This window comes from Onychostoma macrolepis, chromosome 15 (genome assembly GCF_012432095.1).
Source record: "Onychostoma macrolepis isolate SWU-2019 chromosome 15, ASM1243209v1, whole genome shotgun sequence".
Classification (NCBI taxonomy): domain Eukaryota; kingdom Metazoa; phylum Chordata; class Actinopteri; order Cypriniformes; family Cyprinidae; genus Onychostoma; species Onychostoma macrolepis.
The window spans coordinates 28998596-29020005 of NC_081169.1; the positions used below are offsets into that span (position 1 = coordinate 28998596).

General features: G+C 34.5%; 1 protein-coding gene across 6 annotated transcripts in view; it reads right to left on the minus strand.

The window, feature by feature from the left end:
- Window positions 1-300: 300 nt before the first annotated feature.
- The window catches only part of fgf12b (fibroblast growth factor 12b), a 46469-nt gene continuing 25359 nt past the window's right edge, over window positions 301-21410 (minus strand). For 2 of the 6 annotated variants that reach the window (XM_058744714.1, XM_058744712.1), the window contains exons 2-5: window positions 13373-13483; window positions 9236-9339; window positions 4366-4564; window positions 302-3290 (exon numbers count right to left, since the gene is read on the minus strand). In XM_058744714.1, coding sequence (XP_058600697.1) covers window positions 3160-3290; window positions 4366-4564; window positions 9236-9339; window positions 13373-13483 — 545 coding nt within the window. In that variant the 3' untranslated portion in view covers window positions 302-3159. Of the gene's footprint in view, window positions 3291-4365; window positions 4565-9235; window positions 9340-13372; window positions 13484-14074; window positions 15532-15577; window positions 18536-21410 lie in introns of those variants that run through there. The other 4 variants (XM_058744717.1, XM_058744716.1, XM_058744715.1 and 1 more) reach the window with 4 other exon arrangements.

Below are 21410 nucleotides of genomic sequence, written 5' to 3' on the forward strand. Positions count from 1 at the left end.
TAGTTAGTCATCTTTACAGTCATTGTTCTTGGTGTAAACAGCCCTTTACTATGATAAAATAAAAATATAACATTTTAAAAATTGTTCTAGTTCAATGAGAATAAGGGAAGTTCACACCACAACTATGATGATAATGACAGAAAACACACTCTGTGAAAGCAGCAATCACTGACAAAAATATCAAACTGTCCTAATATTGAACTTTATTTGTCTTCTATGACTCTTGGCCAGCAGCAAGGCAGATTATGAGGATTTGGAACAGATCTTGTGCTAACGGTGTATTTGTGCTGATGGCAGAAGAAACACTGAAACCAGACCAGAGTTTAATCCTTTTTTTTTATTATTATTATTTTTAAATGATATTTTCGTCCTGTGGCAGGTTTAATGCTTTATTCAGAACTCTTTACATAATGAACATGAACGTGTTCAGAATTAAGGTGCAAACATCAGCAAACACAAAAGAACTTCCCAAGTCAGCAGAAGATCATTTCAGCATGGCAATAATCAGAACATCTTCTATGAAAAACAGGCAGACATCTTTAGTAGTACGGTTCGTGACCTTTTGTTTTCTCTCTCGTTTCACTAGCGGGACCCTGACCTTTGACCCCTCTTGGTGATGCTGGTGCAGCTCCACTAATGGAAGACTTCTCATAAACCCAGCCGACAGCTGATTGGCCATTACGTTGATGGATCTGACCAATGAACAGGTCGATCACATTTAAAGGGGAAGGAACCTGGACTCCAGTAACCAATCAGAAGCATACTGAGCTGAATCAGGGAACTTGGCTGTGTTCAGAATGTCATCCCAGCATACTAATCTCACTATTTCTTCAGTATATAGAATGCATACTGTGCACAATATGCAAATGTTCTTATGCATGGCAGGAGCATTTACCTAAAGCTGAGCGGCTTATTTATACAGCGCTTTATACAATACAGATCGTTTCAAAGCAGCTTCACAGTAACAAACAAGAAAATAACATTGTTAAAGTGCTCCTATTATGGGTTATGAAAGGTTCATATTTTGGTTTTGGGAGTCCCCAACAACAGGTTGACATGCATGCAAGGTCAAAAACACTTTCATTTTCTAACAATATGCATTTATTTTTACCTTGTTTGCTCAACGACTACCAAATGATTCGCTCAACGATTAATTTTTCCAAACCCCTCCTTTGTGTGACGCTAATCTGCGGTGATTGGTCGATTTAATTTAAAGCAGCATTTGTGAGCTTTTAACGCTCCAAAAGCGGCACCTAGTGGCAAAGAAAGAATTTGCATTTTCATTCAGACCAACGGGAAAATCAAGTTATCCCAGGTCTGCGGGCACAACAAGGGGGCGGGCAATATGCTAATGTTTCGTGTTGACGTTCGTTTTAAAGTCGACTCTTTCTTTTGAGAGACAATAACTTTATACACGGTGCACTTTCAGATTTAAAACTTTGCAGGATGTTTTCGTTCACTGTGTTACACACTGCATGAAAGCTCATTTTCAAAAATCCATAATAGGGGCACTTTAATGTTGCAAAATGCATCAATTATGAAATTAATTTCAGTAGACAACAGTGTCGTTATTTAGTGACGCTAATTTAATCTAGTTCAATAACAGTGCCAATCTTGCAAAGTTCAAGTAGAACACTATCCCACAATGCAATGCATTCGACCTATTTACAGTGCGAAAAATGAACTACACTTTTTTTCATTATTTTAATGGATGTCTTACACAAAATTGGATTAAACATGCAAAACAACCGTATTTAATTTCAGACATCTGCTGAATTAGACATGCAACATAGTGAGAAAAAAAAAATGTAGTACACTATTGTTTGGAACATTTATCATTGCAAGCGTATCACCTACTATTTTTAAAAAGCTATTAGGCAGTATTGAGTATATACTCTGCAGTAAGCAGTACGCCATGGACTCCATTCTGAACACAGCCTGTGTTTTAACAAGGAGTGAATAAAAAAAAAAAACACTGAGTGAAAGAAAGCCGGGGCAGTATATTCTCTGGTTTTAAGTGGTTTAGTCCAGTTTAGTTACTCCGAGGGCAGTCTGTGCTTTTGGCAGGATAAAAAACCCCGATCTCTCGGAGAGAACGGTTTAAAACAGGCGTACGGTGAAATGAGAGCAGATGCTGCCGTTTACTGAATGCAAAATCTCAGATTGTGAGTACATTCAAAACACCACGGGAAAAAGTTTTTTCCTCGCTCTTTTCAAATGAAAGAGTTCGATGTTGATAACATTCGCAATGCCATTATTGGCTCAGAAATCGTCATGATTATGACATCATAACTATAAGCTCATTAACATAACCACCGCCCACATTTACATATCAACACCTATTCAGCGGCCCGCCCCTATAAACGACACCAGTGTGCTGATGTTCACCAATCATAACAGTTCATTTACATATGCAAGTCTTAAAGGTACAGTAGCAAGCCTGTTTCAGAGACGGCGGAAAATGACATTGTTGAACGTCGAGTAACATTATAAGAGGGGATTTAAAGTAAAATGCTACAGAAGTGGAAAATATGACAATTCATACAGTGGAATGAGATGAAGCAGATCTGCTTCCGTTTCAGTCAGAGCCTATCAGCAGAGCAATTCCTGAACCCTCCAGCCAATCAGAGAGCAGTTTTCACAAGCCCCTCCCCCTCCCACCCAGAATTAAAAAACAGAGCAATGATTGGAGGACACAATCGATGAGAACATTCAAGATTAATGAGGTGAGCGACGTATAGCGGTGAGTGAAAGTGCTTTTGGCATTCATAAATCAACGTGTGATCATCGAACATGGCTTTAAAGCTCAGACTCCCGAAAGAAAACACCCTCACGCGTCTCCACGAGCACGTGACGCAAACAGACTCTTGCCGGACTTTGCATAAAATGTAAAATCATGTCCTGATTTTCAGAGACTCCTAAAATATTTTCACAGGCAAGAATTCAGCTTTTTTAAATACGTTTTTTTTTTTTTTCATGTTACTTTGTTAATTTTTGTTTCGGTTGACGTTTGTCGATGCTGAAGTTGCTGTTGTTTGTTCGGGTGTAAGAAAGCATTCAGCTCCAGGGGTCACCGTGTGTGTGTGTGTGTGTGTGTGTGTGTGTATGCGTGAGTGTGTGTGTGTACATTTACAGGTCAGTGTGTGTGTGTGTTTGTGGCTATGAGCCTTCATGATCGGTAGAGTCCTGGTTCAACTCTTTCCTGGTGCCCATAGTGGGAGTTCCTGAGTTTTTCCTGGACCGCTGCTTCTCGTCGATATCATGCAGCGACGGCTCCTTATACATACACACTGAGACAGAGAGACAAATACATACAAAACATCATTATTAAACAGCAGGGTTTTTGCAACTAGTGATGCATTAATACAGTGCAGTTCAAACAACTCAGAGAAAAAAGCTACAATTTTGCATTATTTTCTAATTCATATGTGTGTGTGTGTGTGTGTCTGCGGTCCCCACAAGGGAAAAAAATTATTAAAAATAGTAAATGGTGTTTATCCTAAAGTGTAACAATGCATAAGGTTTTCTGTAAGGGGTAGGGTTAGGGTTTGGGGATAGAAAATATTGTTTGGTCAGGATAAAAGTAAAAGAAGTCTGTGAAAAGTCCCCACAATTCACAGAAACAAACGTGTCTGTGTGTGTGTGTGTGTGTGTGTACATAATATGTTAAAAGAATTGATCATATGTCACATGTATTTGTGTGTAATTCTGGGTTATGTAGTTGAAATAACATTTAATATATTTTATTATTAAATGTTACATTTTATTTATTATGTATTTTAATATATGCTTTCTATTAAAATTCTATAAAATTCTATAAAAATTCTATAAAATTCTACCTAAACACGTACACACACACACACACACACATACATATACATATATATAGATATAGAATATTAAAAAAAAATACTTTCTCTCTCTGTATATATTATATTTCAAGCAAATAGACAATGATGTGAAATAGATTTGAAATATTTTAAAAAGTAAAGTACAGTAAAAATCAATTTATGATTTCTACTTTATTTCACTCAAATAACACAAGGAAGAATATTTATATTATTTCAGCTTTATTCATAGGTAACAATTTTAATCTACATGGCCTTAATCTTTTACTAAAACACTTTAAATCAATTTTAAAAATGGCATACAAAGAACATTTCTGAGTAATGACCAGATTCATTAAAACAGTTTGAAAGAACTATTTCATGTAAATTATTCAAACATTTCAAACATTTAAATTGAGCAAGTCATGACACAAGTCTACTCCTAAAATTGTAAAGTAAAAATGTGTAAACTGTAAATATTTCATGCATCACCCAGCCCTACTTATGCATGTGTGTGTGTGTGTGTGTGTGTCCTCACCTTCAATGGGTCTGGGCACGAAGTGTGAACATGGTTTAGTTTTCTTGACCCGGTTTCCCTTCATGATGATTCCTTCTTTATTGAGTCCGAGGAACCAGGCGCGTCCGCTCTCATGCTGGCGGTACATCGTGGACGAGTAGATCACATAATAATTCTCAAACACACTCTCCTTAAACTTACACTCCGCTGTGAACGCTTCCTACAGACAGACAGAAACAGAGAGAGGTCGAGAGAGATGTTAAAACACAATTACAGCTCTCAGGTGTGTGTGTGTGTGTGTGTGTCTTTATAGAGTCTTTGTCCCAGTTTCTTTATAAAGTCTTTTGCATGCACAGGTGGAGAGGGTGGAGATGGACGTCAACCAGAGCAGAAACCACCTCGGGTGAACACACACACACACACACAAACATCTGACACAATTAATGTTTGTATATAACATACAGTGGGGTATAAAAACCTGAGAGCACCTGTGAAAATGTTTATATTTTGCATTGGCAATTTATTAAATGTTTTTCACTACAAATTATATTATCAGCATAATATGAGTGAAATTTTAAACTGAAAAAATGCATATAATTTGAGAATGTGCATCTTATACTTCAAGTGGAAGCAAGAAAATTATGAAATATTTATTTATCTTTACATCGTAACAGAGTGATTGTGTAAAACAAGGTTTTTGCCAAATATAAAATTCAAGATACTTAGACATTTTGCTATGCAGCATAATTTACACATATGTAATACATATATTACATTTCCATTTATAAAATACTGTATATAGTCATTTCAAGTGAAAACAAACATGAAAGCTATATATATAAAAAAAATTGGAACAAAAATATGTACGTTTATGTAAGTGTAATAAATTTGTCTCATGTACATTTATCCTAAAACCCATCAATAAATGTTAATAATGTAGAAGTAAATAAAAAAGATAGACATGCATTTAGAAATGTTCAGATTTTTGAATAAACTGCATGTTGTTTTAAAGTTGCATTTATAAATAAAATATATATTGTTGACATATATGATTTCTGCAAAAATCATTGTATAGATAGTATTAACATATGTAAACACAAATCTTAGTATGGGGCTTTTATAAATGTTATAAACTTATATCCACCCAGAGAATGTACACATATGAAAATTATATTTTGGTAACATATATGGCAATGTCACTCTTGATATTTGGCATTATATGTCATTTTAGGGCTGCACGATTATGACAAAAATCATAATTGTTGATTATTCCCTTGAAATTGTAATTTAAACAATTTAAAAATAAACAAGCTGAAAACACTCAAACTGAAAAACTTTTATTGCTTTTCTATAATATTAAGCCTCAAATGTCAGCTATACATTGGATTGGTTTTTTAAAATAAAAATAAAAAAATAATAAAAAATATGAATGGTATTATAAAGTTATACTAAAACTACAATTAAAACAAGGGAAAAACCTTTAAGATAACCCTGTAGAAAGAAAAAAAAAACATCTTAAGCATGCAGAATAATTGAATTGGACTTTGAACGATTAATTGCTGCTTTAAACAATTCCGTAATTGTGGCATCTATAATTGTAATTGCGATTAGAAATTTGAAATGTGCAGTTTACATTATACAACAAAATGTCCAAGTATCATCAAGTTATGTTTATCAGAGGCCTTATTTTACTAATGAATTGAAAAACTCTATTATAAAAAACCCATAGGAAAATCTAAAGAGAACCCACAGCCAATCAGTCTTCGGGGGTTTTACGTCGTGACTGCAGCAATCTATGGTTCTATGTTTTAAAACGAGGTATTTAAGTCCATTTCCCATGTTTTTAATGCAATCTCCAACTTTTGAACCCTACTGTATATTACACACACACACACACACACACACACACAGGGAGATGTGCGCTCTTTGCCATCTCAGCATCTCAAACCACTTTAGCAGATTAAACGTCACCACTAAATAACCGGTAGAAAAGCTCACACACACATACGACCCTGATCTACAACATCCAGACAATAAAACTGCTGAACACACTCAGTAAAACACAAATTACAACAACACCAATCTATGGGGGGATATTTGTGTGTTCACAAATCAATGGAAGGCAATTCACAAATATAAAACTCTCAAGGTTAATTAAAAATAAAATGAATTCAGTAAAAACATGAAAATGACAAAACCAACTGTGATCACTTGAAGTTATCAAACGGTAACGTGAGTGTTAATCCTGGAAAAATTTAATGCATATGAATTATATATTTTACAAAACAAATGAAAGTTTTAATTTTGTGGAACTTGCATTCATTTGTCAATTTCATACAAATATCACCCCTTGCCAAAATGCATATAATGAGCACAGTTTTGTACACATATGAATACACAGAGTTCAAATAAATATACTTTTATCACAGCGCTGCTGAATTCTTCATATACATCGCTTAATATAGCTGCACAGCTGCATTATTAACATTATTACATTCATTTTCAATCAATTGTCAATTATTACTTGCATACATATTGCATTATAACACTCACAAACACACACACACGCGCGCATCGACTGTCACACTTTGGCAGACGTTCATTATCACACTAAAACTGAGTTAATTAACACTTTCTCACCCCAAAGATAGAACAACATCCAGAACAGCTGATCTTGACACACACAGACATGTGTAATGTTACATAACACCAAATATAAACCTTCGCTGATATGCATTTCCTTAAGTTCGGTCTCTATGAGTCATAATGCATCAAAGATCAAGCTGCAACGGCACAACGATGATGCTGACCTTTTCTCAGAAGTATATTCCCATTCAAATTTTCCAAAATGACGTGTTTTAAATCAAACCAGCATTTGATTCAAATTAAAAGCTTTTGGCTTTTGTCTGTTTGAATTTATAATTCAACACTTAAGCACACATTTATTATGAACAAACTTGAAATCACTTATATGATTATTTTTTCCCCTACATTTTGTACTGATGTTGATATAAAATGCAGAATGAATTGAATTGAATGGAGCTGAGAGTACAAGACTCTGATTGCTGAAAACATCATCAAATCAACGTGAAACGTTTATTAAATGAACAGAAAATGTGCAGAACTTTGTAAAATGACAGCTATTTGAATTATGAATCAGTCTGGATTTTGTGTCCGTTTGCATTTCTAATTTTACAATTAAGCACAATTTATTATGATTTATTGTGAACAAACTAATATTTTGTGCTGATGTTAACATAAAATCTGGAAAAGCAGTTTTAACACGTTTAAACTTTAAACGTGTTAAAAAAAAAATAAACGGAGCTGAGAGTACAAGGCTGTAATTGCTGAAAGCATCATCAAATTACCTGAAATATTTAATAAACTAATAGAAAAGACAACTATCTGAATTCATACACGCTTTCTTTCATGTACGCCTGGCTGGTGCTAAAATTATGTTGCAATGGAGATTTGAAATGTCATTTTTACTTACAGTTGGGTCATGAGAGCGGCCCATAGTGCTGCCATGAGATTGAAAGTCCTTTCACACTGTTCACAGCTGACAGCAACAGCAGAGACGGTCATGTGTGTGTGTGTGTGTGTGTGTGTCTAAAACACAGTTACACTGCTTGCTCTCTTTGTGAACCAATGTAGTTCAGGAGCTACACTTGAAATTTTAATAGAACAAGTCTGTGAATTATGAATGTAGACAGGAGCAGAGACTCGCTCTCTCCATCACATGACTGCCGCTTCCAGAACCTTCCCGCTGTTGTGTTTTAGACTAAAGCTAGCGTTACAATCCTTCTTTTGACTTGTATTTTCTGCACTGAACACATACAGAAACATAAAAGCTCAACAACAGTATCACTTCAACTTTTCTAAACACAAACGCTAAATTTGAACTATTCTTTAGTTTTAAATCATTTTTACATTCAGTATTTCATTCAATTTCCAAACACTATATAAAACATTTAAGGTTAATACAAGACAAAAATAGTCAACCTTGTTTGCAAAAGCTGTTTTTACTGACTCTGACCTTTAGAACAAATTGCATATTACTTAAGTTTACATTTTGTATTGCATCTATCAATATTTATACCGTGTAAACAAGATGCTATTTGTTTACACAATGCATACAGAATCTGCTAATATAGATATAGCCTATACCTTATCATACTTGTAAATATGAAGGACAAAACCTGCAAAAATTTAAAATAAATAATTGTATAAATATATAACTATGGAAATAAATTAAAGAATAAAAAGTCAGTTTAAAATAATACAAATAAAGTAAAAATAAATACAGAAAATAATAAAGGAAAAATAAGTAAACTTGCAAGTATGGTTGATTTAATAAAAAATGTATTGTATTTATTTTATCAAGTCATTTATTTCTTTATTTACTTATTGCTACATTTAATGAATGAATGAATGAATGAATTAAATAATTATCATATGGTCCTCCATATGAAAATAATTTAATTTAAAATTATTTCAATAATTTTAAATCACAGTATTGAAGCTCTGACCTGCAATAAATTCAATAAAACAGAAACCACACAATATTAACACACATAATATTACACACTTCAACCTGTAAAAACACACCAAAACACACAACATCACAACCGTAACACAATGACAGTCTGTCCTGCTTTCCAAAACACACACACACACACACACACACACTCTCACACACACACACAACAAAATACACGCACACACACTACACCAAAATTGCATAATAGTACATACCCCGACAAACGCTACAGAGAAAAGAAACAAAACAGATTGTGTGATCACATGAAAAGCTGTGGATTTTAGATAGAACAGACATGATACACACACACACACACACACACACACACAGATGTGAGGAGTGTTTTCTTACCGAGGAGTAAAGGAAACCCTCTCCATTCATGGCCACGTAGAGTCCGGCCTTCACACCCTGTATCGCCACGACCCGCAAACCCACCGGGATCAGGTTAAACAGAGCTGAAACACACCAACACCAACATCTTACTGCTCTGATGCCTCTTTTAGAGCTCAGGACACTTGAAGAGCTCCTAGATATGTTCCACCTAGAGTCAGTTTTGTCTCACAATTTTCTCCTGAAATTCCTTGGAAAAATAAAAATAAAAAGACATGCAGTTGATATTTAGTTTTGTGCCATTCACAATTTAATTAATTTCTTTTAAATTAATGAATCTGCACAAAAGTAGCAATCAAGATGCAGAATTGCAATTCAAATCCCCAAAAATCAGATAGAACGATAGAACGATAGAACAAAAGATAGAGCTATAGATTGATAGAATGATTGATTGAATGACTGATTGACTCATAGATAGATCGATCGATTGACAGAATGATAGACAGAAAAACAGAATGCATAATTACAATTCAAAATTGAATGTAGATAGATAGATAGAACAATAGATAGATAGAACGATAGATAGAGCGATAGATAGATAGATAGAACAATAGAAAGATAGAACGATAGATAGATAGATAGAATAGAAAGATAGAACGATAGATAGATAAATGATAGATAGAACGATAGATAGATAGATAGATAGATAGATAGATAGATAGATAGATAGATAGATAGATAGATAGATAGATAGATAGATAGATAGATAGATAGATAGATAGATAGATAGATAAATGATAGATAGAACGATAGAACGATAGATAGATATAGATAGATAGATAGATAGATAGATAGATAGATAGATAGATAGATAGATAGATAGATAGATAGACAGATAGAGATAAATGATAGATAGAACGATAGATAGATAGATAGATAGATAGATAGACCGATAGATAGATAGATAGATAGATAGATAGATAGATAGATAGATAGATAGATAGATAGATAGATAGATAGATAGATAGATAGATAGATAGATAGATAGATAGATAGATAGATAGATAGATAGATAAGATAATTTCTCAGGGTCTGTTGCTTCTGAAAGGACAGATGTTTCACATGAAACAAAAGAATATTCAAAAGAGAAATGAGTGATGGAATGAAAAAGTGAAATAAATCCACCGAGTTTCAGAGGACGGTTTCAAACACTCGTAACGCTGCTGCTGATTCAGTTCCAGTCTGTAAAAATCGACAGGAGGGAAAAAACCCAGAGGAGAGAAAAAACAGGAGCAGCGGAGGAGTGCAGCAGGATAACGGAGGGATGGAGGGGGAGGAGAGATCAGAGAACCAGAACAAGGGATGAGTGTTCGTGTGGGATCGAGAGCGGAATATGAGAAAGAATTAATGTTTACAGCAGTATTCATGTGATGAGGAACATACTCTACGCAACATACGAACATAAACTCAATTCATGTGCTGAAATACAATTCACAACACAAGCACATCATCAAAAATCTGGAATGATTATGATTTTTTAAAATGTTTTGTCTCTTCTGCTATCCAAGGCTGCAATTATTTGATCAAAAATACAGTAGAAACAGTGAAATATTATTACAATTTAAAACAGCTGTTTTCTATGTGAATGTATGTTAAACTGTAATTTATTTCTGTGATCAAAGCTGTATTTTCAGCATCATTACTCCAGTCTTCAGTGTCACGTGATCTTCAGAAATCATTCTAATATGCTGATTTGCTGCTTAAGAAACATTTCTAATTATTATCAATGTCGAAAACAGTTGTGCTGCACAATATTTTTGTGAAAACGCAGCGATACTTTGTGATTTACTGCCATCCAATTTTTTGAAAGAAATTAATACTTTTATTCAGCAAGGACGCATTAAATTGTTTAAAAGTGACAGGAAAGACATTTATAAGGTTCATAAAGATTTCCATCTCAAATAAATGCTGTTATTTTGAACTTTCTATTCATCTGTGAATCCTGAAAAATTAAATGCATCACGGTTTCCACAAAATATGAAGCAGCACAACTGTTTTCAACATTGATAATAATCAGAAATGTTTCTTGAGCAGCAAATCAGCATATTAGAATGATTTCTGAAGGATCATGTGACACTGAAGACTGCAGTAATGATGCTGAAAATACAGCAATATATTTTAAATTGTAATAACACTTCACTGTTTTTACTGTATTTTGGATCAAATAAATGCAGCCTTGGTGAGCAGAAGTATAAAGTGACAGACAAACATTTGCAGGAAACTTTTTTGCCCCCTCAAGTACTGAAGTTTGTTACTGTAAGAAGTTTTTTTCTGTTTGTTACTGTACAACATAAAACACTGTACAAGAATTCATGCAGTTCAGTTTCTCTCTGCTTCAGCTGTTCTTCATTTTGTTGGAAGCCGACCAAATTCTGTCTGTATTGTGTTTCAACTCTCCAGCTGATCAATATTCTCACTTTAGATGAAAACATGTTTGCCCACAGCTGTCGAATAAATGCGATCATGTTATATGAGAATTCTTAATGGCTTAAAAACAAAACAAAACTACAAAAATCTGTCCTAAAACAATTGCTATTTCCTTTCTTAATGCACACTCTTGGTCTTGTTGAAAAGGATTGCATGTTAAGTGTGTGTTCATAATAGCAGTGACGGTTATAAGCAGGACAAACAACAATGCAGAATATTAATAACGTTATAATGAGAGTCAGGGACACCCCTAGTTCATAATCTTTCATCAAATTGAAATGAAAACTTTGCATTTACTCATATTATCTCAGTCAAATGGGTTGCAAAGTGCATTTCATGTTGACTTTAACACTGAATCTGTCGTAAGACTCAAGGGCTGAACAGTAATGTGTGTCTCACGTGTGTCACACAAAGACTCGCTGTCTAAGCCTGTTGGACTCGCTAATGTGAGTTTAGCAGATAAGGAGGAAGGCTGTGTGATTCTAAAGCATCTCACAGGAGATTCAAGACGTGAGTGGGCACCTTCAAAACCACTGAGAGAATGCAGGAGCTGCAAGAGAGAAGGAACGCTCCAAAATCCTGAGCTTTAGCAGTAAAACATCCCTCTCCAGCGCCCCGGGAGATGAGCTCAGAAATGTGTGTGTGTGTGTGTGTGCGTCCACACTCACTAATGCATATGCAGATCTGAGAAATACACACAAACTGTGAGATCAGGCGAGATCTCACACACACACACACACACACACACGTGATGAGGGTTCTCGGCTCTATCAAGAAAACATTCAAGTCACCCCAAAATCAAAAGAATGAAATGATTCATTTTGAGAATCTTTTCGTTTAAATAATTAAAATCAGAAAGGAACACTGAGATGTGAAAAACACATTTTCCCCTCAAATTCTTATTATTGCAATGCATCTGGCCTCATTTTTCTTAATGTATAAAACATGACAATAACAACATTCTATATACATATATTCAAAATGTTATTAATATTTGTATATAAAAAGTTTGGAGTCAGTAAAATGTTAAAATGCTCTTCTGCTCATCAAGACTGCATTTATTTGATTAAAAAATAAAACTGTAAAAACAGCAATATTGTAAAATATTATTAATATTTCAAATAATTGTTTCCTATTTGAATATATTTTAAACTCTAATTTATTTCTTTGATGCGCAGCTGTATTTTCAGCATCATTACTGCAGTCTTCAGTGTCACATGATCTTCAGAAATCATTCTAATATTCAGATTTTCTGCTCAGGAATCATTTCTGATTATTTTCAATGTTGAAAACAGTTGTGCTGCACAATATTTTTGTGAAAACTGTGACAGATTTTATTTTTCAGGATTTTTGGATGAATAGAAAGTTCAAAAGAACAACATTTACTTGAGATAGAAATCTTGTGTTACATTATAAATGTCTTTACTGTCACTTTTGATCAATTTAATGCAACCCTTCTGAATATAAAAAAATGCACTGACCCCAAAGACCCCAAAAAACAATATATATATATATATATATATATATATATATATATATATGCAAAAGTGAAGGGAACAGTAAGATCTGCAGCAACACCCTTCAAATCCAAAGCATCTTTTATTTCCTTTTTGGAGTTCAGAGCGTATCAGTTTCTGACACAGAGGACAGAGGGAACAGAGAGAGACTCACTGTAGTCGCTGTTTTCGTCTTTGGTCCCGTTGACGATTCCGTCCGGCTGCATCTGCAAGTAGTAGCCCTGCTCACTGAAGAGCCTGGTCACTATCCCCTTCAACTGAGGCTCTGAAACACACGTCACAAACACAAACACGTCACAAAAACACAAGCGCAACGCCTGCACACCCTCAGCACTCTCAGAAACAGCTTCAATGCTTCTTTGTAGCAGGTTCCTAAGTTGAGCTACATGGCTCTCTGGACACTATAAAGCCTCTGATGTTACATTACAGGTTCTTCTGATCCGATAATGAAGAGCTAGACAACACAACATGTTTTTATGGAACTTAAAATGCAAAACCCTTCTTAAAACTTTTAAATAAACCAATCATGCAACGCAAACAAGCACAAGTTTTGAATGGGACTGATGCATCATAATGCATGCTGAACTGTCATATAATGCTTAGTATTGTTCATATAATTCATATAATGCTTAGAACCTGTCATGTTACCGAGACATCAAGTGCTGCTAACCAATTAAAATGTGTTAATTGTTTCAGTACCTTGCTAATTATGTTAGTAAACCGGCTCCCCTTCTGCTCTGACATCTGTGACACTGTCTCACTCCCAGCATGTTTTCAAGTGTTTCGCCGCAATATTTAGTATTAAAAAAGGTCACGCGCTATAAAAAGACCAATGAAATTTGAATTACAGACATACTTGTACTATATTTCTCATTTTAGAAGAGCTCAGTCGACCAGCATGAACAGAGAGAGGAGAAAAAGTAGTCAAAAATTATACAGACATCATAAACAAACCCAACTGAACAGAATAGAGTTTGCCAGCTTTAATATATGAATGTTTCAATTATAACAGATTGTAACATTGAAATGTAGCATTTTTCTGTGAAGCTGCTTTAAAGCAACATGTAAAAAAGTGCTAATATGTGATAAGTGCTATTAAAAATGACCTTGAATTGAATTAATTTGACATTTAGACACAGAATAAAGTAACATGCTGCAGTTCATGGTAACACTTTATAAATGACATTTATTAATAATAACATCAAACATTGTGGCATAATTTAATGATCATTCTTGAAATTAAAAATTTTAAGTTCAAACTCAATACATATTTCAATAATGTTCACATATATTTGTATGTGAAGTACCTGTTACTAATATACAGGAGTCAACATTTGAAGTGGATCAAAACCTTTCATCAAAGTTGTCCAAAAACCAAAACAATACCCGTTCTTGTCTTATAGCACAGCTTTTTTAATCCACTTCAAATGTTGACTACTGTATATTTAACTATATTAATGTCTAATATTGTACAACTATTCATATTTTCAATCTATATTAATATTTTAAAGTGTTTATTGTGGATGTTATTTAAATAAAATTAAAAAACATATATTCAATAACATTTACATTGACAAATATTTTATATTTAACCTTTGTTTTTATTATACATTATATTTATTTTAATTTTATCTAACATTGTATATGCAAATTAATTTTTTAAGGTATTTATTGTAATCCATCTATCTATCAATTGTACATATACTACCTGTTAAACAATATAATTCAATCAAAGTTATCTATAAAACAATCATATATATGTGACCCTGGAGCACAAAAGCAGTCATAAGCAGCACAGGTATATTTGTAGCAATATCCAAAAATACACTGTATGGGTCAAAATTATCAATTTTTCTTTTATGCCAAAAATCATTAGGATATGTTCCATGATGGTATTTTGTAAATTTTCTACTATAAATATATTAAAACTTAATTTTTGATTAGTAATATGCATTGCTATTTGGACAACTATAAAGGCCTTTTTCTCAATATTTTGATTTTTTTTTTTTTTTTTGCACCATCAGATTCCAGATTTTCAAATAGTTCTCTCAGCCAAATATTGTCCTATCCTAACAAACCATAAATCAATGGAAAGATTATTTATTCAGCTTTCCGATGATGTATACATCTCAATTTAGAAAAATTGACCCTTATGACTGGTTTTGTGGTGCAGGGTCACATATTTGAATTTAGCGTGCATAAACTACCTGTTTTGCATTATGAATGTTAATGCAATCATTAAAGTAGCCTAATCAATAAAACAATCACGCAAAATCTAACGAGCAGTAACAGAGTGTAGCATAAACAGCAACGCAAACTCTCATTCGCTGTTGTCCGCGCGCGCACAGGTGATCGTCACGCGCTGCGCACAGGTGTGAATGAACTGACCTGGTTTCCGGCGCACGGGTCGTTTTTTCCCGCTGCAGAACCGGACTTTACCGAAGAGTCCGAACAGGTGCCGCTCGCACAGGGAGCCTCGGCCGGTGGGCTCTTTACCGGGGCTGGAGCGGCGTTTACCGGACGCCGCTCGTTCGCTGTTTGACTCGCGCGCCTGCCGTTTCTGTCGGATGAGCGAGCTGGCGATCGCCGCGGCCATCTCACGGGAGAGCGAGGGACGCGGGTCCGGTGACGATCGTGCAGATTCGTTGCAGATTCACGGTGCAGACCACCGGCGCGAGGGAGCGAGCGCGCGCGCGTCTCTCGTGCAGGCATGCACCGGAGCATGAGCGATACCGATAGACTCGGTCTTTCCTACCACGGAAAGCACTTAGGAGTTACATAACCGCACAATTAGACCACATAACAACACAGAGACCGTCCAAAAACGAGAGTCCTAACGGAGCGTCAGTTATTCACGACATGAAGCGCTCCGAAACGCGCGGCTGAATGGGTGTCCGCTTCTTAACTTCTCATCACTAAGGTCCGGTTTGTCCTCCTCAACATGTTGATTTAACAGCCCTCATCCCATCTCCGTTCACAGTCCGTTTCCAGCATCTTTCCAAAGATCCGGTGCAGGGAAAATCCACAGAAAATCCAATAGAGTGATTTTTCAATCTACAGATGCATCTTGTGTGATTCCAGCCGAGGAGATGAAGCTCAGAATGATGCTGAGGGAACGAGAGACGGGGAGGGAGAGCAGTGTGTGTGTGTGTGTGTGTGTGTGTGTGTGGTCTGATAGAAGGAGAGCGACTCGACTGGGAACAGAGGGGGGAGGTCAAAGCAACAGCTTCCCAAAAAATGACACAGTCGCAGCGGGAGCAGAACGGCGGCTTAAACCAGAAACAAAACTTGGTTGACCAACACTATTAAAAATAAAAGTTATTTTGGCATCAATGGTTCTATGAAGAACCTTGAACATCCATGGAACCTTTCAAATGCAGAAAAGGTTCTTTAGATTTTTAAAACGTTCTTTTAGGAACTGTTCATTGCATGGGCTCGTTTGAGAACCAAAAATGGTTCTTCTATGGCATCACTGCAAAAACACACCTTTGTAAAAAAAATTTTTTTTTAAAGTGTGAATATGGGGTTTTAAATGGTGCATCTCTTCATCCTTGAGGTATGGAAGCGTGGAAGTTTCTGCCACAGGCTAAAAAAATTAAATGAAGGTAATTTTGACTTTTTTTCCCTCCCAATTCTGATTTTGTATCTAGCTATTTTTTTTTCTTCTGGCAATTCTGACTTTTCTCTGAATGTTCTCAGAATTGTGAGATATAAATTCAGAATTGCAAGACAAAGTCTGAATTGTGAGATGTAAATTTGCAATTGCGAGAAAAAGTCAGAAATGTGACAACAAAAATCCTTTTAATCCTTGAAAATGACCTTTTTTATTCTGTGGCGGTAAAAAATAAATAAATAAAAACAAAAACTGAATTGTGAGATATAAAGTCAGAATTGCAAGAAAAAGTCTGAATTGAGAGATATAAAATCGCAATTACCGTCTTTATTTTTTTTATTCCATCTCAGAACAAAAAAAAAAAAAAAACTACATAAATTCAGAATTGCGAGATGTAGACTAAACTTGCAAATGCGAAATGTAAATTTGGAATTGCGAGAAAAAAAGAATTCTGAGTTTACATCAATTCAAAAGTTTTTTTTAGAATTGCATGAATTTTTATTTTTTTTTATCTTGTGGTGGAAACTAGCTTCCATATCACAACCCAGATATACTTATGGAAAATTATTTTTCGTTCTTTGCTTAGGGTTAAAAAATGTAGTTTGAAAAAAGCATATATTTTGAAATTATGTTTGCGAACATTCCATTTCTGCGTTGCAAAATAAGGTGGATGCGCTTATAAGATTGCTGTAAACAGGATTAAACACGAAAAACAGTGCAAATGTTGCTTTCAATTAATATTACAACTTTAATTTCTAAAGCAGCTGTCCAGTGTGTTCATGTTTTTATCTGCGTCTAACCTCAATGCATCGTCATAGAAGGCGGAGCCTCAGAGCCACACCCACCTAATTACACAATCGGACCAATGGGAGTCTGAAGGTGTTTAACTGGAAATGTTTCTGAAAAGTTTCCAGTTTTGAATTTTTTTTGCCTGATTTTGTTCGAAATGACGTCACACCTGTTCATTCATCGATTTCACTTGAAGTGTACTGTAGTAAATTTATACAGTCTCTGAAACAGCTCAGCTTTGAATAAAAAGCCTACAACGGTATTTCTCGCTGGATAGATTTTCATGGGAAAAAACATTGCAAAATCATCACACAAAGGTCCTTTCACAACGCTTGCGAGATGTCGAGTACAAAGCTAATGTTGCAAATAAATCATTACAATGCAGACCATTCTAAACGAACAACATTTGTGAGTCAGTATCGTTAGGACAATGTTTAATTAGGGCATTTCAAATGCAGTTGGATAATTACATTTATGGATGGTTTGGCTTCATGTGATTGCTTTTTATGATGAACGGTGTTAATTTGCGCGGGGAGGTGAATTGAGACGCCCCGCGGGTCTGTGATGGAGCAGCTGTCACTGCTGCTGACTCAGGTACCGATATCGTATCGAATACGCAGAGCTGTCAGGTGCTGAGAGATGCTTTCTGAAGTCTCCAGTAAAGAGGCCAATCACTGTGACCCAGATACATCATTCAACCTTCATCACACAACACTGATTACTTTATCACTGAGAGAACGTGAGCGAGAGAGAGAGAGAGACAGGAGAAGAGAGAGAAAGAGAGGATGTCTATCTATAGTCGCCGCTGAGTAGGCCAGTAGTACTTGTGCACGCTAGTTCACACACGCACACACACACACACACACACACACACACACACGCACACACACACACACAGATTTGAGGTCCCTACAAGTAAAGCGTGAATGCTTAGATCCACTTACTGATGCATTTTTACATATATACACACACACACACATACATATATATATATATAGGCCTATATCTCAGTCAGTGCAATGAGTCAATAAGTCATGGGGGAAAAAAATCAATAAGTCATGGCACTATGTTTTTCCAGTACTTTAACTCATTAAAATAATTCAGGCAGTTTCTACTTCCTTTAAGTTACATGCATATCAACTGCAATTAACCAAATTTTTATAGTATATATAGATACATATACATATATATATATATATATATATATATATATATATATATACATATATATATATATATATATATATATATATATAAAAACACATTATATTTGTAATTTCCATATAATGATTCAAATGGTTTTGGTCAGTATTTTTTTTGTATGCTTTTAATGTTTTTTTTTGTTTGTTTTGCATTTATTTGTTCAAAAATATAATAAAAACAAAATTGAAATAATATTACAATTATGATCACTTTTTTAATGTTACAAAAGATTAATTTATAATGTTAATTTATAACATTTGTAATGTAAAATTTTTTAGGTTTAGATGTAATGTTGAACTTGATATTTATGTCATTTTTGATTGTGTAAAGCACTTTGCTGCATCTTATGTCTGAAAGGTGCAACATAAATAAAGTTTATTATTATTATTATTATTTCAAATAATATTTCATATTTTGTATTGATAATTGGTAAAGAATGTGTTTTTTGTTGGCAAAAGTGAATTTAGACTTAACAACATTAGCTCATTAAGCTCATTCTGATTCTGATTATAATCGAAGCTGATCCAAAAATTTTTTTTTTATGGATGAAAGTTTCAGAGGCAGTGTGTAAACGTGATCGACAACATGAGGTCGTATTTATTTTTTAACGTGCAAAAATTTCGGACTCAGTGTGCAATGACCTTAACTTAAAGAAAAGTACTATATTAAGATTCAACCAGTTAAGCACACTATTTATTGAACGGCACTTTCCTGTAATGGAGGTCTGACCTCATGAACTATTAATATCAAATTGAGTAGTTATCCATATTTCATATTGTACTTTATAATGTTGTTAAGTCTAAATTCACTTTTGCCAACAGAAAATGTACTGTACTATTTATATTTTATTTTATATAAAATAAATAATTTACAAAATGTTTTGGAATATAAAATCAAAGCCATGTGTCTAACCATGTTCCAAATTTGAAGTTGATATCACAAAAATTGAGGTTCCTATTAGATTTTGTTTAGATGCTTTACCAAAAATAGCCAACGGGTGACACCCAAACACTATAGCATTTTTTAATGCATTTTCCTGTCACAAATTAAAAAATATATTACTTATATCGCAAAATAACCACCACACATGCATACATGAAACATTGAGACCCAGACCTTTCCAACAATGTGTTTTGTCAAGATTAGAAAAGATTAGTAAAGATTATAAAATATTGTAGTAAATTTTGTAATGTGATACTTGACACTGGCCACTAGGGGGAGGGGCCTGCTAAAGGGATTTAAAGTACCATTTTCATGGTATAGATTTCAAAATAGTTCTCATGGAATTAATTTTGGTTGTTTAACCTTTCGAATGATTTCAAATGACATCTAATTTGGAATGATTACAAAAATGTGTGATATTTTTAAAAAAAGGCAATTAACAAAAGCACCAAGCCAGGTAACAGGTTAAATATCAAATGTCCAGAAAAGTTTTACTTTTGTATGATGATGACCTGTGGAACTGTGTTGAGTCAGCACTAAATCAGTGACCTGTAAAGAACAGGATGAGAATAAGGAGGAAGAGGAAGGCTGAGCTTCATCAGATCCTCTGTGAAAGACGAGTGTGGGTGTTGACAATGACCCCTAATGATTTAGGAGTAGTATAACCCCATCTCAGCACTGCACAAGTGTGTGTGTGTGTGTGTGTGTGTGTGTGTGTCCTGAGGAGTGTAACCTGCCCTCAAAACGAATCCCAAAATGAGTTTATGTTTCAAAGACAGAGATCAGATTTGGAAAAATAAGAAAAGAGACGGAAACTGAAACTCTATAATCTGTATTTAGTGTCTGTGGGTTGGTGGGAGCCGTGCTCTGATTGGTTGGTCGACAAAGGAAGGAGCCAATGGCAGACCGGTGCTATCTGTCATTATTATGACCCCTGATGGAGCAGTTTGGAAATTGATCAGAAAACTCAACACCAACACACACATACACAGGTCATCAACAATTATGAAGTTTCAATCAATATCTTTCTTGAACCCATCACATGGACACATACATATAAATAAAGCATTTCAAACATGCCATCTACTAATGGAATATATTTGTATAAATGCACTCAGATATTGAATGAATTATAAATAGGGATTAAAATGTGCTTTTGATTTTATTCTCCTCTAAACCACTAGACTGCACAAAAATTTACCAAAGCACTTTCCTAAGCATCTGCATTTCACTATGCATGTGGAAATTTGGCTGATTCTTGATGCAAAGCAGCATATTACAATGATTTCTGAAGGATCATGTGACAGACTGGAGTAATGATGCTGAAAATCAGCTTTGTATTACAGAAATAAATTGCATTTTACAATACATTCAAATAGAAAGCAGGTATTTTAAATTGTAATAATATTTCACAATATTAATGTTTTTACTGTATTTTTAAAACCAATAAATACAGCCTTGGTGAGCAATATTACAATTTTTATTTTTAAATGTTACAGATGTAGGTAGCAAATGAGATAAAAATTATTAAATACATTTTGAGACAAAGGTCAATTATGTTAATTATGAATTAGCAATTATTATTAAGTTGGCTGCCATCACCATATTTATAAATGAAATCATATTTAAAAACATGGTATTCATC